Source organism: Talpa occidentalis, unplaced genomic scaffold (assembly GCF_014898055.3).
Source record: "Talpa occidentalis isolate TD23 unplaced genomic scaffold, MPIMG_talOcc4v2.1, whole genome shotgun sequence".
Classification (NCBI taxonomy): domain Eukaryota; kingdom Metazoa; phylum Chordata; class Mammalia; order Eulipotyphla; family Talpidae; genus Talpa; species Talpa occidentalis.
In genome coordinates this window covers 108,109,197-108,136,078 of record NW_026555331.1, presented here as the reverse complement: position 1 = coordinate 108,136,078, position 26,882 = coordinate 108,109,197, and the positions used below count along the sequence as shown (strand labels likewise).

Here is a 26,882-nt window from a genome sequence, read left to right as displayed (position 1 = left end):
TATAGCTTCCCCCATTGTCTGTATCAAACTCCCATATGTCCCATTGCCAACTGGATCTCTCTATTTATACAGCCCACAGCGACCTCAATGCAAACTATATAGTATTAACTCATGATTTGTATATATTCATCTGGGCCACCCAAGTCGGTTTTGAATGGCAGTGTAGTCTTCCTTCAATTAACAGCCAGCCCTTGTCCCTGTCTTCTTAGTATATTCAGTTACCTATTGAGTGGAGTCAATTCAGCTTAGGAAATGTCCATAAAATTCATTACTTCCTTTCCGTCCCCACTGTCATGCCTCTGTAGAGGCCTGCTCGGTCGCCATCCTTCCTAGTGCTCACTGTGTTGCTCATTCTTTTTTCTCCAAGCCAAGTCTCACCTCACTGCCTGATTAGATCTTCTGTAGATCACCTATCACCTGCAGGATAAAGTTAGTTCATTGACGTAAATGGTTAATTAGAGTTTACTATGTGCAAGCCCCTGTTCTGGGCATCGGGGACACCAATAATATATAAGACAAATAACCCTGTCCTCTGAAATCTGACATTGTGGCTGCAGAGAATCTATAAATCAAAACCCCCCAGCTTGGTCAACAAGGCCATTGGACTCTCAAGACTTGGTCTGTGTCTCCTGCTCCATTGTGCTTAGTTTCTTTGCTAATCATTCCCAACATTCCCTGGCCTTGCACACGCTGAGCACTTTCTTCATCTGTTAAACTCCTGCTCATCCTTCACACGTTCAAGCGTCCCTTCTGTGGGGCTTTCCTTGCTGCTTCAAGGAGGTTAGTCCCTTCTTCTGGATCTTCACAGCATTAATTTCTGTACTTACAAGGTTTAGATTGTCTGTTTACACAACCGCTTCCCCTATTGAGTATTTCTTTTTTTTTTTTTTAAGATTTATTTATTTATTTATACAATCATTGGGGTACAGTCAGAAGCGCGGGAGGATGAGATAATTCACCAGAGCCAGAGTGGGGAAGAGAACAGGTAGACTGATGAAACACACTGCTGAGGGGAACAGCGGGCGGCAGGAGAGGTCTGTGCGCCATGTGGGACCCTCACTGGTGGCCAGGGATGGAACCGGCGCTGCAGAGGCTGCGGGCAGCTTTGCAACCCAGCGCTCAACCACTGCGCCACCAGGGGAGCCCCTATTGGGTATTTATTGAAGGCAGATGTTGCATTATATTTATCTACTCAGGCTCAGTGCACAGTACTGTGCTTGGTCCAGGGAAGGCACCCAATACATTTAATAAACATTTAGCCACCATTTATTAGCATCGTGCACGCCATGCACTGTGACCAAATTATCAGTATGAATTATTTTGGTCTTATAACAGTCTTGTGACTGGTATTCTCATTAAACCTATTTACATCTGAAAAAACTGAGGCTTTGAAAAGTTAACATGCCAGCAGGTAATTAGGAGAGCCAAGGTTTGAAGTCTCCTCTCTTGGACTGCAGAACCCCTGTTCCCCATGAAAGACTTCCTAGGGGTTATACATTTCCACACTCTGGGCCTCTATGCAGGTTCACTTTTGCTAAATGCTCTTCTCTGTGTTCTAGGAAGATTCCAAACACATAAACATCGTATAGTGTGGCCAATAGCTAATTAGGTTGTGTTCTCTGTGGGAGCATGTGAACATCTGGGTTTTCTTGGCATCATCTAGACCTTGGGCCCAGGGAGAATACCTACCCATTGCCCGCCCTCCCCATTACTCTTGCCTGCCTCTAAGGGGCAAATCCCTTTCTTCATTGGGAGTATAAAAGTCAATGTCTGATACACCTGAAAGGGAAAATGTGGGAGTGCATAGTACTCAGTTGGATTGTGATTTTCTGGAATGGTATTAGGCCCTCTTCAGAGAGCAGAGATGAGATAGTATGAGTAGGGGGTAAAAGTGGGAAGTGATATCAAATGGGTTGGGGGAGGGACCAAAAATGGCATTAGAGAGCAAAGTTCACAAAAATGAATCGTTTTCTTCCTAAGTTGACTTAAGATCAGTTTTGTGCAATCAAGTTTCTAATTACATTGCAGGAATTATTTTATAACTATGAAGCATTTCAGAACTGGAAGGTATCTCAGAAGTTTTGCTGTTTTAGCTAAAGATAAGCAAAGAGAGAAGCTGTCTGTCTGCTTGGGCCTAACAGGATGTCAGTCAGGCTAGGATTACCATGACTCCCACCAATTGATCAAGAGTGAGAACTTACAGGGCTCCAGCATGCTGTGTTGCGCCTGGTGCCTTCTCTCCCTGGGTAGCACAGTTAGCAATGGGAAGAGCACAGGCTGGGGCTTCCTCGGACCTCTGGGGAGCCTGCCCTGCCGCATGCTGGCCTTGCAGGCTTGACCCCCCAGCACTCCAGGAGGACAAAGGTACCTGCTCTGAAGGGCTTCGGGGGCCTCTGTGAGCTGACACGTGCAGAGTGCTCGAGAGGGCTTAGCTCTTGGTTGGCAGCATTTGCATGAAAGGCCACATGACTCTCAGAAGTGTGCTTGGTGAGGTCAGAGCTCACATCGAGGCACCTCTTGCCAAGTAGTGACCGCCAGAGGCGACTCTTGCGCCTTGGAGTCTCCCTGCCATGAGACTGCAAAACCCTGGCTGTTGTCTGGGCAGCTTCAGAACAGCGTTAACCTTCTGGACTGTCACGTCACTGACATTTCTTTTCTTGGGTTTCCTTTTTCATTATATCATGTCTTTCCACAAAGTCCTTTGTTATCCCTTAATAGTTTGCGAAATCCTGGATTTGGTGGTTTTCAAACATAAGCACGCATCCAAATCATGGGGAAATCTATTTAAAATGTAGATTCTTGATAACCCCCCTAAAAATTCTCGTTCAAAATGTGCATTTTAATAAGCTGCTTGTATGATTCCAGCAACAGAGGTGGGATGATGACAATTCCCGTTAACCTTTTTACCCATGGAATCATACAAGTCATGTGATACTTCTCAATACATGAATTTATGGATGCAAATATTACTTTTGGGGAACCAGATATAAAATACCTATCTTAACAGTGAGGCCTAAAATAATCTCCAGATTTTAGTCATTGGTCCAAGATACCTGTGACTATTGGAGAGGAACCTTAAAATTGAGATGGTCTCCCGATGCCTCCTAATAGTCTAGGTTCTGCAATATTTCCTGCTGTCCCTCATCTGAGGTCCTTGTACCTCTTTCATGATACCAACATCTTTTAAAAATCTGCATATGCTCCATGTTCATTTGTGGAGTGAAGAATGAAACATCTCTTTATTGTGTCACAGTGCCAAGCTTTAGCTAGTACTGTTGAGTGAGTGACAGGGCAATGAAGCCACCTGAGTCCCAGTTTTGAGGATTCCCTGGAGAACACCACTTCCAGAAGATGCTCATGAATGGATTGGAAACAAGTTTTTGAGTGACTTAGGTTTTTTTTTTTTTAATTTTTATTATATATATATTTTTACATCATTTTTCATTTTTGTACAATTATGCATTTTCATCTTGGTTATCATCCCCATAAAATTCCCACCCCCCTTGTTTTGATCCTACTCCCTTCTCCCCCACTGTAGTGTGTCTTTAGTTTATAGTTGCCTGTTGATTTTGATGTTTGCTTTATTATAATTAATCTTTTTTCCTGATCCCTTATTTTGGTTTTCTAAATTCCTGCTATGAGTAAGACCATCCAGTATTTTTCTTTTTCTTTCTGGCTTATTTCTCATCCAGCAATCCCACTCCTAGGTATTTACCAAAAGGACACAAAAACATTAATTCAAAAGGACACCTGCACCCCTATGTTTATTGTAGCACTATTTACAATAGGTAAGCTATGGAAACAACCCAAATGCCCCAAAATAGATGACTGGATCAAGAAGATGTGGTGCATATACACAATGGAATATTACTCAGCCATCAACAAAGATAAACTCATGCCATTTGCAACAACATGTATGGAGCTGGAAGGGATCATGCTCAGAGTCACTTAGATTTTAAAGCACTGTACTTATCAGGTTTCTTCACAGTGGAACATCATAAGCCTTTGATATGCCAGTGGACACGGCCTGTCTGTTGCAGTGATGGGGAGATTGCTTAGGCAGAAGTAGTAAATACCCACAAAGGCAGAAGAATTCAAGTGGATTCCATTTTCTTTGTTCAATGTCAGGCTCACAGACAGCTGTTCTGTGAATACTTCTTCAATGCCGGACTGGCCAGATCAGGGCAGTCAGTTCTGGAATTTTGAGTGTGCTCAGGAGGCCAGCTTTCAAGTGTGATTTTGGGTACACTGGAAGCTTTCAGAACCAATCTGTGCTCTTTGCCTTGTTTATTTTATTTGCACTGCTTCCTATATGTCCTCAGCTGAGTGAGTGTGTTCTCTTCTTGGGCCCCATGTAGCTCCTTTACATGTCCTTTTCCTTTCTCTTCTCCCCCATCCATGCGGGAAGGAAAAACACAGCATTCATTCATTCATTCATTCATTCCACACACCAGGTATGTGGGGCCCTACTTTTGTATTCTGCTTTCAGGCCTCTTCCTCCTACATTTTTATCTGTCAGAATGTAGCAGGATCTGACAAAGAACAGGAGTGTAATGTTATCTTGTCTTAGAGGAGGGAGTGTATCTCATAGTAGCTTTTGTAAAATCTGTCTCCTTGGAAACACACTGATACATAAATCCTTGTCTTGAAATGTTTTTGAAATGTGCTTCATTCTGTAGCCAGTTCAGAAGCTATTGTGCCTAAGAGTCCTTCCTGACTGAATAATACTGATTTTTCTTTCTCAGGTCTTGTCCCAGATACCATTATTTCTATCTGGAAAGAAGGTGATAAAGAAAGGTAGCACTAGTGAATTCAATCAGGTGGAGAAAGACAAGCACCATATGATTTCATCCATATGTAGTACATAGAGAAACCTAGCACATGGATGAAAAAGTAAACAAAAACCAAACTTTCACATCTTCTTGATCCAGTCATCTATTTTTGGGCATTTGGGTTGTTTCCATAGCTTACCTATTATAAATAGTGTGGTACATATACACAATGGAGTATTACTTAGCAATCAAAAAAGATAAACTCATGCCATTTGCAGCAATGTGGATGGAGTTGGAAGGGATCATGCTCAGTGAAATATGCCAGAAAGAAAAAGAAAAATTCTGGATGGTCTCACTCACAGCAGGAATTTAGAAAACCAAAATAAGGGATGAAGAAAAAGACTAATTAAATAAAGTGAAAATCAGAATCAATAGGCAACTATAAACCAGAGACACACTACAGGGGGAGAGAAGGGAACAGGATCAAAACAAGGTGGGAGGGTGGGAATTTTACTGGAACAATAACCAAGATGAAAATGCATACATTGTACAAAAATGAGAAATGATGTAAAAAATATATAAAATAAAAATTAAAAAACAAACAAAACAAACTTTCAGACTCTGAGATCAAATTTGTGATTATCAGAAGGGAAGAGGTAAGCAGAGGTGGGTAAACTGGGTAAAAGGAATCAGTTGTATGCTGAAAGATAGAATTGGACTTTTAGTGGTGAACTTATTGTAGTACATACACATTTTGATTTATAATGAATGCACACCTGAAGCTTATAAAATGTAATGCAATGTTACTTTAATAAACAATTATAAATCAGGTAAGTGTTACGAGAACAGAATGAAGCAAGAATATAATAGGAAAAAAGAAAGCTAGCCCTGATTTTGTACTAAGAACACAAGAGTACACTTTGCTCCTCACAACTATTCCCAAATGCAGATTTCATTATTCAACATGTTTAACATGCAGAGAAATTCAAACTGAAGTAAAAGACTCCTTGCCAGGAAAGAGGCAGGATTTAAAGCTGGGCTCCTGACTCTGATCTCCAGCTGTTGATCATTTGAAGGAGTCCTTCAAGACCCCACTCCCACCACCTTCTAAATTTCCTGAGAAAATAAAAGCAGTCAGAAGAGATGTTCCACAGCTCCCATTGCCACATCTGCCACCCTTCCTGCATCTGCACGCGCTACTCTGCATTTGTACTCAGTCCTTCCTGGTTCTCCCCACACACTCTCTCTTGCCACAGTGGTAGAAGGTTCAAAGTTGACACCCCCACTGTGCAGCGGGCACTATGTCCTGTCACCTTCTCAAGAGCTTTGCTGGCAGTTATTCCCCTTCTACTGCATCATCTCATTTCTTTTTCACCAAATCTTCATTCTTACCAGCTTGCAAACATGTTTTAGTAGCATCTTAAATAAAAAAGAAACACTATGGTTATAACTTTCTCTTCTAGTACTCACCTCTTTTCTAGATCTCTTTTATGGAATACCTTTTCAGCACAATTGTTAGGGCGTGTGAAATCAGTTTCCTCTTCATTCTGTGCCAATCCTGCACCCCGCAACAACTCCAGGTACATTGCTTCTGTCAAGATCACATGTAACCTCCTCATTGGCCAAATCCAGCAGCCATGATAGTTGCCCATGCCCTCCTCCATGATATTTGATTTCCAGAAGCATTTGACATAGTTGCCCATGCCCTCCTTAAAGCCTCTTTTGGTGAAAACTCTTTCTAGGTTTGCTGCCTCAGAGTGAGTCCTTGGGTCTCTATCTATCTTTACTTCATAAGTAACCTAATTCAGCCCAGGGCTTTAATTAGCAGTGATGTACTGACTACTGTGACCTGAACCACTCGCCTCAACTTCAGACTCAGATCTACTTGCCTATTTGCTATCCACACATTGATTTCTAATAGGCATCTTAGAAGTTAGCCAGAACCAAACTCTTTGTCCAATCTTCTCTCTAATCTATTCTTCCTCCTATTTTTTTCCACTCAGTTAATAGCATCTCCATTATTACAGTTGCTTGGATCAAATAAATAATTAATAGTCATCCTTGACCTGACTCTTTCTCTTATATCGCATTTCCAACCCACCAGCAAATTCTGTCATGACCAAGCTACTGTTTACTCTTGAGTGAATCATTGATCCTGGATTAGCCTCCTTACTAGTGTTTCTGTTAAAGATTCTTCACACAACAGCCAGAATGACTTAAAACATTGTCAGATCACATTCCTCCTCTGCTCAAATCTCTGTGGTGGCCTTCCATGGTACAGAGGCGCCTACGTGGTCTTGTTCCCAGTTTTCTTACTCAACTCCAGACATAAGGGCTTCCTTACTGTTTTTGAAGGGTTTTTGACCTGACTCCCTCTGGCTCCAATTTTTGTGTTCTGGTTTCTGTTCAGATATTTCCTTATCAGAAACTTACCACACTATTTAAAATAGCATGGTCTTACTCTCTATTCCTTTATTCCTGCTTTATTTTTCACCCTAGGAAATAATGCCATCTGACATATTAGATATGTATTTGTTTGGCCACCCCACCCCCCATCCCTCTTAAACTCTGCAAAAACTGAAATTTGTCCTTTTTGCACTGTTAAATCATGAGATCCTATATCGGTGTCTGGTACATAGTAAGCCCTCAATATTTCTAGGATGTAGGTGTACCCTTCCTATACTTAACTTAGATAACAAATCATTACCATAAACTGTCTTTAAAATGTTATGAACCAGGCCTCCCCTGGTGGTGCAGGTGGTTGAGTGCCACGCTGTGAAGCTGTCTGTAGCCTCTGCAGCGCCAGTTTGATCCCTCGGCTGGCCCGCGAGAGTCCTACATGGTGTGGCAGACCTCTCCTGTCTCGCCCACTCCTCCCCTCAGCAGTGTATTTAGTCAGTCTGCCTGTTCTGTTTCCCGCTCTGTCTCTGGTGAATCCTCTCACCCTCCTGTGCTTCTGGCCTGTACCCTGGTTCTTGTCTAAATAAATAAATAAATAAATAAATAAATAAATAAATAAATATATTAAAAAAATATTATGAACCATTTTAGGCCCACAAAGCATTACGAATAACAGAATGAGCATTCATATACCTAGTTAAAGGAATATAGTCTACTCTGTCAGCATAGACTAATTTATGCTGCTGTAAGAAACAGCTCTCACATCTAAGTGACTTTTTCACCTGTTGCTTGTGCTGCATGTCCATGCATGGGGTGGCAAAGGTCCAGCCCAGCAGCCAGGCTGAGAGCATTGTTGTCAGTTCTGACAGCAGCAAAAGCAGAGAGAAGACAAATTGCATACAGGCTTTTAAAAGTTTCTACCTATAAGTGACACTTCTGCATACATTTATTTGGCAGAATCACATCACATGTACTCACCTTGTGAAGGGGTGGGAGGTACAATCCTGCCGTATACCTGGAGGAGGAAAAGGCTAATGTATGAATTGTTCCTGTAACACACACACACATAGAGCTACAGCTCTATGAAACCTTTGGTCCCATTTATTTCTCTTACTCTAGAGAACTTCACAATACTTAATTTGTTGATTTTTCGTTGTGGTGCTAATTTTCATTTACCTGATTATAGTGAGTTTGAGTGTCTTTTAATGCCTATTAACCACCTTGGTTTCTTTTTTTGGTGAGCTGCCCTTTTATTACTTTTGTATTGATTTCTAATTATGTATTTTTGGATACTAGTAGTTTGTTAGTTATATGCATGATAAATAAAGTCTACTCAGTAGCTTGTACTGAACTTTATGGGATCTTCTGAAACACACAAGTTTTTTTAATTTAATTTTATTTTTTTTAAAGATTTATTTATTCATGCATACAAGAACCAGAGTACAGGTCAGATGTGCGGGAGGGTGAGAGGATGAACAAGATACAGACTAGGGAACAGAACAGGCAGACTGACTGAAACACACTGCCCAGGGGAGCAATGGGTGAGACAGGAGAGGTCTGCCGTGCCATGTAGGTATCTCCTCGGCCGGCCGGCTTGGAACCCGCACTACAGAGGCTGTGGACAGCTTCACAGTGCTGCGTTCAACTGCCTGTGCCACCAGGGAGGCCCAAAACACACAAGTTTTAAAACACTTTATTGTTTCTATTTCTTTTTTTTTTTTTTTTTTTTTTAGAGGCATGTTTTATTTATTTATTTTTGTTTGTTTGTTTGTTTTGTCTATACATGCACTGGGTACAGTCAGAAGCGCGGGAGGGTGAGAGAATTCACCAGAGCCAGAGCGGGGAGCAGAGCAGGCAGAAGGACCGAAGTACACTGCTGAGGGGAGCAGCGGGCGGCAGGAGAGGTCTGCGCGCCATGTGGGATCCTCCGCCGGTGGCCGGGAAGCAGCCGGGGATCGAACCGGCGCCGCAGAGGCCGCGGGCAGCTTCGCAACCCAGCGCTCAACCGCTGCGTCACCGGGGAGGCCCTGTTTCTATTTCTTAATTTTTCTTTTATGGTTTGCACCCTGAGGATAAAAGCATTTTTTTATAACAGTTTTACTTTTCATGTTTTAAGTCTTCATTCCACCTGGAGTTGTAAGTTGTAAATGGTGCAAATTAGGTTTTTATTTTTCTTCAGTATGGATAATAAACAGTTTCAGCATCCACTAATTGATAAGCCTTTTCTCTATCAAGTTTCCATTTAGAAAGTATTTCAGCGTTCTATTCTGTTCCATTAGTCTGTATGTCTGCTCCTGGGCCAATAAAACGTTGTCTTAGTGGTTTCATAGTTAAGTACTAATTCTTGATAGAATTCAAATTATCCTTCCTCCCACTTCTGTTCTTCAAGATTGCTATGGCTATTTTGGGGCCATTGTTCTGCCTTAAAAATTTTAGAACAAGCTTGTCAAGTTCCATGAAATACCTTGTTGGAATTTTGATTTATTTGTTCAACAACACTTATATATCACTTACTCTATGCTTTGCAAATATTCACTCAGTTAAAATATATACTTTTATTTGGAGAGAATTGACATCCTTTTGCTATTGAGTCTTCCCATTTCCAGGACATGGTAAATAACTCTCCTCTTTAATACCTTTTAATAAAAATTTATGATTTTTCCCCTCATGATATTGTTGATTTTTTAAAAAAAGAATGTTATTTATTTATTTATTTTAAAGATTTATTTATTTATAAAAGAACCGGGGTACAGGCCAGATGTGCGGGAGGGTGAGAGGATTCACCAGAGACAGAGCGGGGAACAGAACAGGCAGATAGACTGAAATACACTGCTGAGGGGAGCAGTGGGCGAGATAGGAGAGGTCTGCTGCGCCATGTGGGTTGCTCTGTGGGTGGTGGGGATCGAACTGGCACTGCAGAGGCTGCTTCACTGCACTGTGCTCAACCGGCTGTGCCACCAGGGAGGCCTGGGATTTTGCAATTTTTTATAATCATTGTAAAAGATATGATTTCAAAAATGACACCTGTTATATTGTACATTGCTGGTGTATAGATTATTTTAACCTTAAATCCAGCAAATTTAACTTTCTTTTTAACTCTAATTACCTGTGAATTCTCCTGAGTTTCCTAGGTAAAAATTATAACCTTGTCTGGTTAGATTTCCTGGTTGGACAGAAAGGGTGATGATGGGTATGTGCCTTTTTTCCCTGATTTTAAAAAGAATCTTTCTCATTTTTTTGCCACTAAGAAGGATGCTTGCTGTGAGTGTCTGATAGATTTTCTTTATTAGCTTAAGAAAGTTTCTTCTATTTTTAGCATGCTGAGATTTTTTGTTTTGTCTTGCATTTTATTTTTTAAAATAAGTAGAATTTTTCTTTTAGATCTGTACCCAATCAAATGGTAGATCTATTTTTAATTTTTGGAGGAAATTCCATACTGTTTTCTTAGGGGCTACTCCTTGCTACATTCCCACGAAAGGTGTCCAAGGGCTCCAGTTTCTCCCTTATTCTCACCAGCTCTTATGTTTTTCTTTTTCCCATTGTTTATGGGAACGTCCTAACAGGTTTAAGTTGGCATCTCATTGTAGTTTTGATACACACTTCCCTGATGATTGGTGCTATTGAGCACCTTTCCATATACCTCTTTATGATTTGTATGTCTGCTTTGGAGAAATGTTCAAATCCTTTGCCCAATTTTGACTGAATTACTTGCATTTCTAGAGGTCATTAACGTTATCATACATTTCCACCTAACTTGGGTGTGTCTAGTCTCGATTATCCAGAAAGGAAGCTGGGTGGGCTTTGGAGGTCAGAAAGGGCTATTAATAAGGCAACCCAAATAGGAACAGGGTTGAATGGGTGGCCTCAGAAGGGTGTGAAGCATTTTAATTGGCATCTTCCATAGAATAGCAAATTAAGTGCTCAGATTTCCTCCCTGTATTATTTTTCTTGGCTCCTGGCGCCCTCGCTGAAGCCCAGATAGAACTGAATTGCCGCTTGGGGACCATTGCCATGGTTTCCAGGGGTTCCCAGGGAGGCCTGTGCAGAATCTTGAGTCCCCCCTTCAAGGGGAGATGCTGACTGCTACCCAGGAGTGCTCAGAAGCATCTACTTAGCAAGAGTTTCCCTCCTAGGACCTGACAAAGTTACAGAGGAATGTTCTTTTCAATTCTGGAGAGATTTCTGAGTTGTGGCCCTTTTCGGTTCCCCCTTCCCTAACCTTAAGCTTGGACTTCAGGAAGTTATTCAGCGAGTACACTGTCCCTTGAGGCCTTTTACTCACTGCCTCCACCTGCTATTGACAAAATGATTCTGATGCAAAAAAAGTTGAGACTACTCGCCTAGATAACCTAACTCCATTTGTGTATGTTTGAACATAGTTTAGAACAACTTTATGTCAGGGCCAGAACTGACTTGAGTTGCACAGGATGTATCCCAGCTGTGCCAACTGTGCCAGCTATGTGATCTTGGGCAGCTCACTGGCCTTCTCTCGGTCTTGGATTCTTTCAATATAGATGGGAGCTTTTGAGGGAGATTATTGACTGCCAGCATCTTTTCCAGCTGAGATGGTGTAGAGGTCTGTGCTTCCATCTCTGCCAGTTGAATTGTGAAGAAATTTGTATGGAAATGTTTGAAATGTTCTGGTAGAAAAAGCAAGTTAGACAGTCATAGGGTGGTCGTTCTCTAGTAGAACCATTGCTGACTCATATGTGCCTTTGTACAGATTAGAAAAAGATCACCCTTCTGAAGATTGTCCTTCTGAAAGTGTCCTGCTGGGAACTTCTTTCAACAAATAAATACACTGTGGTGACTATAATATGTCACTTATGCTCCCTTTAGTTGTGCAGTGCACAACCTGCCCACCTGTATACAACAGCTGTTCGTGGCCTTAGGCAAGTTACATAGCCTTTTGGAACTCTGTTTACTCATCTGGAAAAAGAGGATGGTAATGCCCATCTCACAGGTAGAGGCGAGGAGAGAAATATGTGTAATAAGTTCAGGGCTCATGCAGGATAGTTGCTCAGGAAAAGTGACTTTTCCTTCTCTTTTTCCAGAAACACTGTTCCTGTGAAGTGGTCTTTAGGACCCAAGACACATCCCCCCTTCCAGAAGAGCAGTGGGTGGTGGCCTAGCATTTCCATGGGTTTGGATCTTGGAGTCATGTCCTGTCAGCTTGACCCAGCTTCCACTGCTGTCTTGGGAGTTCATTCCAAGATGCCTTGGAATGCCACCTTGCTTATGTTGGGGGACGGACGGGATAACTCCCAGAGGCAGGGCCCATCACCTGGGGCATCAGGTGGCGTCAGTGTTGCGAGGCAGAGGGAGGCCCATGAGAGCCAGCGCCAGAGAGGAAGAGCCACATAGGCTGCGGAGTTCTTCCCTGGCAGAGGGAGCCCCTGAGGAGCCCTCCACATGGGGCAGGCGGGGCGTGGAGACACATGGGCTGTTCATGCCTGCCCCAGCCTCACATGGCAGGCAGGGTAGACACTGGGTCACCCACTGGGTCAGTCTGTCGGGATTTCGGCAGCTATGACATTGGTTGAGGAATCTTAGAGCTTGTTTTTGTTTTGTTTTGTTTGCTCATTTGCTTTTATTACTCTGTATTCTGCAAATGAGTGAAATCATCGGTTATTTGTCTTTCTCTGGACTTACTTAGCATAATCCCCCCCTGTGCATCCCTATTGTTGAAAATGACAAAATTTCATCTTTTTTTTTTACATTTGAGGACTGTTTTGTAGTGTATACATGCCACCTTCTCTAAGCAACATTTTTTTTTTGTATTACTTATTTGTTGAGGTAGTGTTGGTTTGCGACGCCGTGTAGAGATACAGGTTCACAGCCCTTCAGATGCATGTTACCACGCTTCATGCACCACCAATGCACCCACAGTCCTCCACCCTAGTCCGTTGTGTTATTTAGTTGGAGTATGACCTCTTGGTGGGGACACTACAAGTTAACAGGTCAGCTAGGTTGCTGCTACTTGATGAAGAACCATTTTCTTTGAAAGCAAATAGCAACTAGTTTGCCTTTAACACTTTTTTTCTTTCTTAATTACAAATAGATTGTGGTGTACTTTAATAGTTATATTTCTTAAATACTAAAGTTGGTCACCAATGCCCAGGTTCCTGGAAGGAGTCGTCTTCTCCAAGCTACCTGCACTTCCTCCCAGAGACAGAGCTGGTCCTTCCCACCTCTGTGTTTTCCAAGTGAAATTTTCTAACACAAGATCGAAGGTGCTAAACACTAATTTTGTCCACCCCTCAGGTTTTCCCCCTTGTTAATAGTGAAACAAAAGAAGCAGAGCAGGATTCAGACTTCTTGTATCCTGGGGCATCTGGAACCAGAATCCAAGGACACATTCACCCATTTCTGCCGCAGGCAGTTGCTGAGACTCACATATTACACATGTGCTAAACAGTGAAAATACAAGGGAATTAAGAAAGTCCCCCTGCTTTCATGGGATACATATATTATTAGAAAACTAGACCCTAAACAAACACTGTTAACACCATCTGTAGATTAGTTGAGCATCTCCTCCTGGTTGTGTGCGAGGTGGTGTCAAGTCTTTCCCATTTTATCTCCCACCCTGAAGACCCTGAGAGGCGAGTGTCACGACAGGATGCAAGTGGCTCAGAGGTTTGGGAACACAGCAGGGAGCTAGGACTCCAAGCTGGGTCTGTCTCCCCTAAAGCCTGTAGTCTTTCCACCTACTGCGATGGAAAGCTGGTGTGGAGCATGCCGGAGCAGCAACACAGAGAAACTCGTCCTTCAGGGGTGGCTACATTTGAGCCCTGATGCGGGAGAGGGTGTCTTTAGCTGGAAATAGTGGAGAAGGACAAGGGAAAGGCAGGAACAAGGGCATGGGGCAGGAAAGGGCTGGAGTGGGCCTGCAGGTCGAGAGCTCAGGATGGCTGGTGTGCAGGCTGTGTGTAGGGGGGTGGGGTGTATGGCATCTGGGGGCTGAGTTGTGCAGGTTCCTTAGCCTCTGCACATGGCCTCTCCTGTTGGGCAGGCCGGGGACACATACAGATAATATTATAAGGTGGAGGAGATGCAGTATTGAGAACGCAGATGCTTTCTGCGGCCAGGTGGAAGCATGCGCTAGGCATAGCTTTGTTAATGTTTGTTTAGGAGAACTTTGTGCTAGTTACTATTCTCGGGGCACAGTGAATAAGAATGCCGGAAGCTGCCGTAAGGGAACTTATACCTTCTTGTGTTGGGGGTTTGTGATGGAGAAGTGTTCATTTCAGATACTGACAGGTGCCCGAGATGGGGGTGCCAGGATGACCCCAGGGGACAGGCCATTTAAATTGAGGCCTAAAAGGTGTGGTGACTTTGCAAGGGATGAGATGAGTAGGTGGTAGAGTGGGCTAGTGGTTAAGAACAAGGCCCTGGAACCAGAGCTGAGACAGGAATCCAACCCTGTCATTTACCAGATGTGTGGACTTGGGCAAGTCACCTAACCTCTCCATGCCTCAGTTTCCCCATCTGTCAAGTGGGGATAACAACAGCAGGGTCCCAGGGTCATTAAGAGGACTGCGTGAGCTAGCACGTGTGAGGTGCATATAGTGGCCACTGGCACAGGGAAGGGCCTGTAGGCGTAGCCTTGACTTCTGGGGTCCTTATGGCCAGTAGCACAGCATTCCAAGCTAGAGAAGCATCTTAACAGTTGCTAACTTGGGAAGACATTTGGTGGACTTGAGAGAAAGGTGACCAGTGTGACTTACTTAGCCTGTGGACCCGAAGAAGAATGGAGGTTCCATTACGGGGAGATGTGTCAGCTATGATTTGAACACAGTGAGAAACCCTGGAAGGTTTCAGCAGGGATATTTTGCAGTCTGCAGAGAAGCAGCAGGAGACCCTGGGAGGCTGAGAGGGGGTGTCTAGTTGAGGGACCGTGGATGCTTGGGCTGGAGTTTTAGGTGAGGTACTAGAGAAAGTAGTAACAATCAGAATACATAAACCTGCAGGGTTTATCAGAAGAAGTTCTTTGGATATGAAGGGAAGAAGAGAAATAACGATAACTTCACATTTTTGTCGTGATCATCTTCAGTGGGCAGAGGAGGATAGTGGTGCCCGTTACTGAGATGGGAAAGCCTGGGCAAGAGCAGATTTTTGGGAGGAAGAGACAGTGCTGCTCTGACACGTTCTTTTGAGAGCCCTAATGCGTGCCTGGGTGTCAGGAAGGCAGCTGGTGTGAGCAGCAGGGATTCATGCAGCTGTGGAGAACTCTTTCCAAGGGAATTCACATCTCCCCTCATTTTTAAATACCATGTTTGCAGGATCTCTACACCTGCTTGTAACTTGTGACCCATGGGTGGTCCCCAGACCTCCCCCTACCTTAGAAGATGAGTTGCCAGGCTAAGAGCAAACCTTGTCAGTGTAAGGTTCTCTGGCTCCCAGATAAGACAGTTCCTAGCAGCGTGGCCAGTCTCCATTACAAGACCTCCATGACTCATGACCAGCCCAGCTTCCTTCACTCGTTCACTAGCCCTTCACTCAGTAGCCCTTGTGTGGCAGGCCTTGTGCCAGGCCCGAGGGCAATAGTAAGAGAAGTAAGGGTACAGTGTCCTGTGCCTCCTTTTATTTGATGCATTTCATCTGTTCAAGCTGTAGTGCCTAGTAACCAGGTGATGATTTATGGCACTGGCCATAACAGTGCTGGCAGTGCAGCCTGAGCCAAGCTGGGGAGGCATGTGTGTGTGTGTGTGTGTGTGCGTGAGAGAGAGAGAGAGAGAGAGAGAGAGAGAGAGAGAGAGAGAGAGAGCGCGAGCGCTTGTGCTCATGAGCTCAAGGGACTGCGAAGAGCAGCTTTAGTTCATCCTGGCTGTGAACTTGACTTCTTCCCTTGGATCTGAGAATCTTTTTATTCATTTTGGGCTTTGTGCCCTGCTGGCAGCTTGCCCGGGGTGGGCAGCGATCTTCCAGTTCATCTCTGTTCTATTTAATGCTTGCCGAGGGGTGAGCTTCTTGCTCTGCTTTGGGCTCTCCTTTTTGCAAGGATCCGCTCTCAGTATAAGTAGGTTTTAAAACTGTGCTGCTAATAGTTTTTTCTCTTGCAAACTTGCTGGGGAAAAAAAAAAAACCCAAGGGAACTGGACATTAAATTACATAGTGCACATTTTCAAAACCACCCGCTTTCCAGTGAATCTTCAAAAGTATGCTTGACTGTTCATTTTCAAAGTGGGTCACGTCCTTTCACACGGCCGTGCTCAGAGTGTGGTCCTGGACCGGCATGTCTGCGTCGCTCGGGAACTTATTTGATATTCAGACTCTCAGATCCCACCACAAACGGACGGTTTAGAATCTGTGTTTCAACCAGACCCCCATGTAACTTCTGCACAGTCAAGTGGGAGATGCAGCACGTCAGATGACAAGCTTCTGGAACATGCTCAGTCTCTTTGGGTGGCTTTTCTATACACAATGCAGAAGATGGTTCACTGGTGCCCTTTATGTCTTCTGAGAATCAAACAAAAAAAAAAAGAGACAGGACAGAGGTGGAGCTCTGGCTCAGCCTGAAAATCTGGTGCAAGCGAATGTTGTGAAGCAGCTAGTTGCTGAGGCATCTTTAAAACACGTTCTTTTGGCCACAATCTAAGTGATACTACTTTGGTCGGCAAGGGGCTTGGGATATTTTTGTTAGATGAAAACTGGGCTGTCAGTCTGGAGAAGAACAGGCTCAGGGGCTAAGGCCGCGTACCTCCACTTCAGCTCTGTTGTCGTTAATGACAGTTGTCATCCAGTGTTGGAGGGGTCCTCGGGGGACGCAGATCTGTTCTGTGAGGGGCAAAGGGAAGGCTTCCATAAGGTTGTATCATCCCGAAGGAGACCTTCCTCACATTTGGAGACCTGGCTAAAGGAAAAAGGGTACTTTAGAGCAGGTGAATCCCCACCCCTAGGGGAATTGAGGCCGGGGCTGGACATCCACTTGCTTGGGCTGTTATAGGGGGATCAACTTGACATGTGGAGTTGTGTTAAATCACCTTTTAATGTGTTTTCTAGTCGTGTAAACTGTAGAGAGGAGAAGGGCTCACAGAACTGGGTTTCAATCCCAGCTTTCCCACTTACTAACCTACCTTTGGCCAAGTTACTTAATTTTTCTAAGCCTCAGTTTCATCATCTGAAAAAGGAATCATTAAGCTCATTTCATGGAATGGTGTGAAAAGTAAATGAAAGGCTAGATTGTCAATTTCCTACCAGGGTCTGGCATGATGAACTTCAGAGCTCCTCCTCCTCCTTCTTCTATGTACTTGGTGTCTTTGCCTTGTCTGGGGTAGACTGTAATCACTTAACAGTTTGAGCAGCCAGCTTGATAGTGGATTTTAATCTCACACACTTCTGATTCTTGTTAACTGCCAGTGGTTGATCTTGCCTAGTTTGCTTAACTGGGGTGTTTTAATGAGGCCAGAATAGGAGGGAAGCCCTGGAAGGGAACTTTCTTGGCAGCACCCCTGATGTGGGCCATTGGTTCTGCAGCTGGATGTCTGTGGTGACTGCGGGATGTCAGCCAGGAGGGCTGGACAGAGCCACACAAGCTGTCATCACCAGGAAGGCCCCTGTCCATGCAGGTGGCAGCGCTCTGGTGTGATTGCTAACCCTGGCCTGGTGTACCAGCCCCTGAATTTAGAGCATGTGTAGCTGTATCTGCTCTTAGTTCCCTCTGCAGATGCAACATGCTTGTAGGTGGGAATCTGAGATAAGGCAGACCTGCGGCAGGCAGCATTTTCATAATGCACCCAGATATGAGTGCCATCCCTTCACTGCTTTTTAACCACTCCTTTCCTCCCCCCCGCCCCACAAACATACACACAGAAATTAAAAGATTTTTTGCCTGAGCAAAGGGGAGATACAGTTGGTCTGTCTCAGTCTGCTTCCAGGTATGGAAAGTACCCCTTTCTATCCCTTTCTCCCTGCAACAGCTTCCAGCATCATCCACCTCACTAAACTCCTGTCTCCTGCCTCCTGCTAGGCTTCCGGTCTCCTGGCACCAGGCCATCAGGACCGCTCCCTTCTGGGCATTCAAAAAAGTTTGGATCATGTTACCTATTAATATTATATTTCCCCAACGCAGCCTTAGGCTCCCTGGGGTCAGGGCCCAGTAGCTTGGCCAGGAGGCTTCCACAGAAATACCAGGCACCTTAATAAATTCATATGGCAATGACTCCAACAGTCCATGTCAGAGAGCTCAGTGTCCAGCCCGTGGACCTTAGCTGGACTCCGGCCACACATGGGCCAGTTGTATCTGTCCTCACTTCCAGCACAGCTATGAGAAGAGGGGGTCAGTGGCTGCTCATGGAGGCTGACAGATTGTTTGAATGGAGTAATAGGATGGTGTGGAAAATCAGCTTGAAACCTGGCATCTTGGGAAGAGGGATCAGGGAAAGGGAGCAAAGAAGTAATTGACATATAGTCCATTTTACTCTTTATTAACATCCCCCTTTGTTCCATAAAGGATTGGTGCATAGAGCAAAGTAGAAATAAAATACAGTTTGTGGAGTGAGGTAGGATATAAAGAAGCAAATATATCATTAAGATCCAGGGAAGAAAGTAATATATTACATGAGCCTTTGCATATGACCCAAATTCTTCCAAATTTAAAAAAAAAAAAAAGCAAGGGAAAAATGTTTCCCAAGCTGTCTTCTTAGACTGGCAAAGACTTATTTGATTTCCCCTCTGTCTGTTTCATTGCACCCTGGGCAGAGGAAGCCAGCGAGCCATTCTGCCCTCTGGCAGGCAAGCATTGCCCTCTGTAAAAGGATTTGCCCATTAAGGAGAGAAGGCCTGGAAGGTGGGCCATCCCTGCCACTTTCAAATGATCAGCTTTGATGAGTCATCACTACTAATTGGTTTTATTTTCTTTTGTGCAAGAGCCTGATTCAAAGTCGACTTGACAGCCAAATTGGCCCAGAAGGTATAATGAGGCAATGCTGAGCTTTTCTGAATAAAGAAGAGGGGAAAGGAACAGGCTGAGTGGTGGGGATGCCTTTTATGTGACTGGGGCATGAATTCCAGCAGAATTGAGAGCTCTCTCGTGTTTAAGGAGCAGGAGAGTGGCTTGCATTCCCCTGCAGTGCTTCTGACTTGAGGCTAAGTGGAGGGGAGGCAGGGGGCTCTGCCACCTGGTCTGGGTTTCTTGGCAGCAGGGCCCATCAAAGAGTCCTAACAGCCCATGGTGAAAGACCGACAGACAGCAGGAGGGTTAGGAGTGCTGGCCCTGGAATAAGGAGGCGCTGGATCCTGCCATTCCCTAGTTGTTTCTTCTCAGGCAATTTACTTAAGTTCTCAAAGACTCAGTTTTCACATTTGGAAAATGGCAGATAATAGTAATAACTTTAGAAAGTTGCTGGGAAGGTAAAATTAGGTAATAAATGAGAGACACTTAGTCTGGTCCTTGGGTATGATATAGCATCTCTCATTTTTAGTGACTCCAATCATTTATGTAAGTATTTTATTAATTCAGTTTTCTTTGTGAATTCCCCATTTTATTGCGCTGTTTTTTTTTTGTTTTTTTTTTGTTCCATTGATGCTCGCAGGGGTTTTCCCATGTTGTACTTCTACCTCCTCCCCCACCCCACCATGGCAGGCTGTGGTCATGCTCCACAGACTCATCTTGCTAAGCTCAGACAGCACACCAGCACCACTTGATTCAGCATTGCCAGTGAATTATATATTTTTATGCTTAAAACAGATCTGGGAGTTATCAAACCTGATCGGGGTAAAGGAAGTGGAACTTCTTACTTTACTCTTGACAACGACCACGAGAGTTAGAGAGATGTAGTACATTCCCTTCTCTGAGAACGCTGGACGTGGAGCTGGAAGGAGTGCATGGTAGTTCCGATTCTTGACCTTGACCTGGTCTTGGACAATTTACTTGACCTTGGAATGTCAGTTTCCTCACTTAAAGAGAATAGGCCTCTGTGGGGCTGTTTTTATGCTAAGATGAATTTGTTTTTATGTATATTTTCTTGTTACTCTTTTCTATCTAGGTAAGTTTTAATAGGGTTAGGGAGACCCTCTGTAGCTGGGGCTCTTGCCTGATCATGGCAGTGAAGCCCCTCCCCATGTAACTACCTTCTCCCTCTTCTGGGTGCCTCTTCTGAGTCCTAGCCCTTGTGCCCACCTCAAGAAAGCCCCTCTCTCCACTGACAATCTCCTGGACTTGTGCCAGGGACAAGGTTCCAGACAGGTGACCTTCCTCTTCTCTGCAGGTTGGTATGGGGCTCGCCCTGGGACTGGAGGCATGAGGAAAGGGTCAGGCCTCACTATGTCTTTTCTTGAGGTGTAGCCCTGTCTGGAACATGACTTTTAACAGCTGGCCCTTCTTGTCAGACAAAGCAGCTGAATGGAAAGGACATAAACTTTGCAGCCCATGAGTTTGGATTGGAGTTCTGCTACATAACCATGTGGTCTTAGAAAAGTTACATAACCTCTCTGAACTCCAGTATCCTGTCAATCAAATGGGAAGGACAGTTTTACTCAGTGTGAAGACAGGGCTATGTCTGGTCCCAGCTTTATCTGGCATCTGCATATAATCAGCGAATGATAACTGTTTCTGAAGCATGTGTAAGTGCCTGGTGGGTCTGCTGTTCTTGCACTTCCTCTTTCCATTCTCCTTCTAATTCCTCTTCCCATTACATCCTCACAGTAGATTGACAGGAAGTTCACTGATCATTGGTCACTCATATGTGAAATGAAGGAAGTTCACTGATCATTGGTCACTCATATGTGAAATGAATATTTCATGCCAGACGCTAAGGGGAGAGAGATTTTTTATTGGCAGACAATCCATGCCTGTGTGGGACTTACATTGCAATGGAAGGAGAAAGATAATAAACTCAATGAATAAAGTATAGGACATAAGAGAAGGTGCCAGTGCTGTGGGGAGAGAGAGACCAGGAAAGAGGGGTGGGGGCAGAAGAGAGGGAGTCGGAGCTGCCATATTACTAAGGTGGAGGAGATGGAAGGCCTTATTTAGAAGGTGACATTTAGACAAAGATGGTTAATGATGATCTGGGGCCAGGTCCCTTTCTCCTCACCACTCTGTCCTATTTTCCTTGCTGTTGCTCAGATCTTTGCATGTGAAAGGCAAGGTGAGGTAAGGACAAGTCCCATGAGCAGTTCTGGGTTTCATCTCCTATAGTGACCGTGAGGGTGCTAGGAACTTCACAACAATGTCCTCTTCTCTGGGAGTTCCTTGTGTTTGGCTCTCCAGTCCCCAGGCTTCCCAAGGTGCCTCATCTGGAGGGGTCCTGGGCCAGATCTAGAGCTTGTGGCAAAGCAGCAGTCAGTTGATTGGGCAGATTTCCTTGTAGGAAGCCAGGCTCTGCCCCGTGCCTCTTGCTCACTCTATGTTTGCCCTGGCACCCAGCACCTCAGCTGCGTTTATGCTCACCCAGGTGCCGGGGCTTTCAAAACAAGGGTGGCAGTGTTTTGGTGCTAGTTTTGGTTACAAAGCAGTGTACACCTGTCCAGGCCACCACCACAACTGTTGGGACCACCCTTCCCAGTCCAGTTCTGATGGCCTGGATGGCTTGTGGCTTAACAGTGACACCAGAACACCTTTTTTGCCTGGTCAAGGTGATCATCTCTCTGAACTCTCTTCCTGTCTCACCTGCCTCCCTTCCACTGGCCTCCAAGGCAAGTCCTTGCTTTAAGATTTGTCTCTGGACAGCTTTCTGTGAGAAGTTAGCGGGGACATATAACAAACATACAAGGGAACAACCCATCTAGAATGCTTCCTGTAGTAATGCTTTAGTGTACTTTAGTGTACTGAAGTACCTTCTGGGGCAATTATTTAAAACCTAGACTCTGTGCCCACATACAGGGGACATTGTGGCTTAGTGGATTTGGGATGGGATGAAGGAATTTGTTGCCACTCCATCATCACCACCATCACCACCAGCTGATCACACTTGGATTAATCCACAGTCAGAGGTGCAGCTTACCTCCCTAACCTGTACTTCAAGGCTGGGTGAAAGCAATTGTTCGATTCTACCAGAGTCTAACCCAGCACTGAGCTCCAGTTGACTCTTAATACCGTGTTGAAGGTTGGAGGCCATGTGAGGTGAATCCTTCTATAAAGAACCCTTCACAATGTGAAGTGTTATCTACTAATGGGTCTCCATAGCTATATTTGCAGTCTGAATGTTTGAATTTTTCTTAAAGTAGAAGGATGTCTTCATTCAGGATTTTAATGCCAAAACAATAGCATCCTGAAAAGAACTCAATAGTGATAATTATTTTTGAAGGCATCTGAGCCACACTTTCCTCCATGAACATTGCTTTCATAGAGGTTTTCCAAGTTACATCATTTGTTAGCACTTTTCAGCCTTAGCTGCTCATTAGAATCACCTGGGAGCTTTAAAAGTACTGATACGTGGGCTCCACCCCCAGAATGTGGCCTGAACCTCAGGATTTTCAAATGTTTTTAGGTGATTCTACTGTGTGGCCAGGGCTGCAGATCACTGACCTAGAATATGGACCTTCCTGGAGAGCGGAGTGGGAGATTCATTTCCTGAATCTTGCACGGAGTCCTCTTGCACTAGAGATGGAAAGTCTGCTGGATCCTGTGATCCAAGACTGCTCCGAAATCTGAATTGAAAATATAAATGTGAATCATCAGTTGCATCAATGTTGAACTGTATATCTAGGCTACGTGTGCGTACAGAGAAATAAGGGGCGGGCATGCACCAGATACGTAGAAACAGTTTTTTTCTTTTGTGTGCTGGAATTTGGGGACATTTAAAATCTTTTTTATACTTTTCTCCATACACCTAACTTACGATAAGCATGAGCTATGTTTATAGTCAGGAAAAATGTTTTCCATAAAGAGGTGGAAAACAATTGACGGTGATTTTGTATGTATAATCTTGGCTATTGTATATGTTTTTACTTAAAGAAAGTATATTTCAATTCAGAATTCAGAGCCATCTTGGGTCATAGGATCCAGGAGATGGAAAGTCTATTTTGCCCAACAGTACGATATGGGTAATGTTTCTTCAATTTATATAAACATTTATATGAGGTCTTGTCAGATTCAAGCTCTAATTATACCTCCTAAATAGAATATCTACTTTATTGTTAAAGTTCTGTATATTTTTAAAAATAGGAGACAAATGGTGTTCAGAGGAAGCCCTGGTGTATCCCAATAGCTTATCAGTTGTATCTGGGTAATTTGTGGGCTGGGGACAGAACACCACCACTAAGTGCTAGTCACTGTTGAGTTGCATTCTTTAGCCCCTTTGAGGAGTCCTGTTTTCATTTGCCTTCTGGAATACTCTGATATATAGAAGGTCCAACCCCAGGCAGCAAGGAGTGGCCTCCAAACACATGGGAGGCAGAGCCACGCACAGGGGCATGTGAGTGTCCTTGGACCCGACTATCCTTTCCTTGCTGAGGGATGCTGACATTTATATTCATATCTGAAAGTGCCTGATTTCTAAATGCAAACAACTAACTTTAAAAATTAAGGATAATGGCGGGGGGGGGGGGTAAACAAAACACACCGGGCCTTTTTGTAACCCTCTGAAAGCTAGTCTGAGGTCTTGGTCTGCTAAGTCATCTGAGACAGTTGGTACCAATTCACTCTGCTTCATTCAATTCTAAATGGACTGTGGTGGAGGATTATAGGGGCTTTGGTGGTGGCTGTGGTGTGGCAATCTACTAATAAGAGGTGCACTTATACCTCTAAATCATATACAGTATTATACACTGATGATACCTCAATACAGAATGATACTACTAAAAAAAGCTGGATGCAGGGCCTCCCCATGGTGCAGCGGTTAAGCGCTGGGTTGCAAAGCTGCTTGCAGCCTCTGCAGTGCCGGTTTGATCCCCAGCCGGGCGAGGGTCCCACATGGCGCGCAGACCTCTCCTGCCGCCCACTGCTCCCCTCAGCAGTGTACTTCATCAGTCTACTGCTCTGCTCTCCCCTCTGGCTCTGGTGAATTCTCTCACCCTCTTGCGCTTCTGCTTGTACCCCAGTGCTTGTATAAATAAATAAATAAATCTTTTAAAAAAAGTTGAATGCATTATGTTGTTCTGTGTGGCAGGCACTGTTCAAAAGACTGGAAATATAGGTCCAAAGTTATGATCCTTGCCTTGGACAGAGTAGCTTATGGTTGATAGCTGCTACTCTTAAAAATTGGTCCCTAGACCAACATCCTCTGCATCACCTGGAAACTTGTAAGAAATGCAAATTCTCTATCCCCACCCCCACTCAATCAGAACCTACATTTTAATAAAATCTGCAGTCTATTTTAACAAACCTTCCTAGTAGTTCTGGTGCCTGCTGAGGTTTGAGAACCTCTGGTCTAGGAGGGGAGTCAGGCTTCCGGGCAGCGATCTATGGGCAGGGGAAGAAGGGGCTGGAGCCAGAAAATGAATGGCCCCCCTGAATCTTATGGGCTGCGTAGGAATTGGCTAAGGTAAACAGTGGGAAGGGGTGTCTTGTGGTAAGAGCAGTCATGGTAAAGAGGAGAGGTTGTGAAGGGCATGTTTGGAAATTGTTAATGTAATGCATCAGACTGGGACTGATGTTCTGGGAAGTACACTGGGAGGTGAGCTGAGTGGAACAGGTGGGGCCAGGTTTTGAGACTAGGCCAAGTTATTGCATTGCCTCTTGTAGGTGTTGGGACATCATCGAGGACCTTTTAGACTTGGGTCTGTCTAGCAAAGTAATACTGGGAGCGGGATTCAAATTCCTTCTGGGTAGACCCAACTCTCCTGCTACTCTACTGGCCTAGATATCCTGGCAGGACTAGGATCTGGGTCAGCAATTGCTATTCTTGGATAGGGTGCTGGGGAGAAGGGGAAAATACCTGTGAGTGAGGCAGCAGCCTCTGAGGGCATGGGTAACAGCGACACTAGTGCGCTGCTCCTTTTCTTCTCACTGGGAAAATGTACACTCTCCAAGTGTACTAAGTGCTTGCTGGTGTTCTCAGCAATTACAGTGGGCTTTCTAATTCTATGTTAAAAGCAGTCTATTAGCTGATGTGGCAAATATTTTGAACTCAAGGCCAGGAGAGCTCAGGTCTAGACCTAACAATGACTTATCCCTCCCCTGCCCCAAGAGGTAGGAGAGTGACTGGGTAGCAGAGTGACTAAGCAGATGCACTGTCACCTCCCCCTGCTGGTGGATTTGTAGAAAGCCTTGTTTGTAATCTCAATACAAAGAGGAGCTGGTGGGGCAGAGCAAATAACAGAAATACAGAAGTAGACTGAAGTTGAATCCATTGATTAAAAATAGTTGTCCACATATAGTAAGTTTTAAAATGTTTACTTTTGTGAGAGGGTGAAAGGAAGCTTTAACTCCCTCCATTCATTGCAAAATTAGGTAAACATTCAAAATGAAGTAATTGCTTTTGTCCTGCCACACTGCCACTTGTCATGCATTAATGATTACTTTAACAATCTCCTTTATTCTGCCTGTTTTGAATGTTTGTTCTGCCCTAAAATAAACAGGTTTTCCACTTAATTGCTTAGGGTTTTTTGTCTAATCAATCACAAATATCTGTGCTTATTGACTGTGTATGTACAAAACAATGAAGGTAGATCTTTATAGGCATTAAAATGATATTTAAAGTGAGGGAAACGTGTGTCTACTTAATAACCAATCTCTTTTTTACCCACAAAGATGCTGTAGGGGTTATTGATTATGCTGTTATCAACATGATAAATTATATAGGGGTCTTTCAGAGGAGGGTAAAGTTGCTGCTGAGAAACTTTGGGGTTGCAATTTCTAAACAGTTTTCCAAAAACTTTCCTGAATTCTCTTCTGAACTCCTCTTATTTGCTACTGTCCAAATTGCAATGGTCTTTTAAACAAAAACCAACCTTCTTTTAAAATCCTTGCCTTGGTTTTGCCCCTACGGGTCTGAATAAATCGGACTCATGGCAGATGGCTGGGGTGCATTTCCTAGTTGAAGGACAGCCCAATGAGAGGAAACTTGAGCAGAAGGGCATACTGGCTTTGAACCCTCTTACTAAGTGGATGCAAGCCAGTAACCTCTAGGCATAGTCAATAAACTAGATGTTGTTTAGGTCCTTGTCAGCTTGATTCATATGTTCTAATCAAAGTGATCAAGACATATGACCTCATTTACACAAGGAGAACAGCATTGGAAATATAGAAAGAGAAGGAGTAAAGTTACATTTATCCTCTTACAAAAACTCTCAAACACAGCTTAATGTCAGATCATCCAGAGTGTTAACTGTAGATTGGGCATATTCTATGTTCTTAATTACAACTCCACTTTTTGATTTTTTTTTTCCAGTTGCAAATGAAGCTGGAGACAAGACAGCGAGACCACTTGCCCGCTTCTCCCGTGAGTAAATCTCATTTCACTTCTTTTCTGGGCTCCTTCAGAACAAGTTCCCCAGAGGCCTTTTCACCTATAGAATATACACCCTGTAACTTTGCCAGCAATCAGTAATACACTGTCAATAAGGGAGTAATACAGGAAATCTCTCCAATAGGTTACTGTTCTATTTGAATCTCCTCATGGGGACCTATTCATTGCCATTGCCTTCTTGATCCTTAGAACTGTGGTTTATCAAGCTGTGCTCTAAGACTTTGCTGATCATAGTGTTGCCCTCAGAGTAGCAGGAGAAACATTACCTGGGTCCTTTTTAGAACTTCAGAGCCCCAGATTCACCCCAATCCACTGAATCAGATGTGCATTTTGCCAGCCCCATGGATTCCTATGCGCA

General features: G+C 44.0%; 1 protein-coding gene across 5 annotated transcripts in view; it reads left to right on the top strand.

Moving 5' to 3' along the window:
* The window catches only part of PDE1C (phosphodiesterase 1C), a 417,006-nt gene that overhangs the window by 60,579 nt on the left and 329,545 nt on the right, over positions 1 to 26,882 (top strand). For all 5 annotated transcript variants that reach the window (XM_054692457.1, XM_037509936.2, XM_054692455.1 and 2 more), the window contains exon 2: positions 26,447 to 26,497. In XM_054692457.1, coding sequence (XP_054548432.1) covers positions 26,447 to 26,497 — 51 coding nt within the window. The remainder of the gene's footprint in view (positions 1 to 26,446; positions 26,498 to 26,882) is intronic.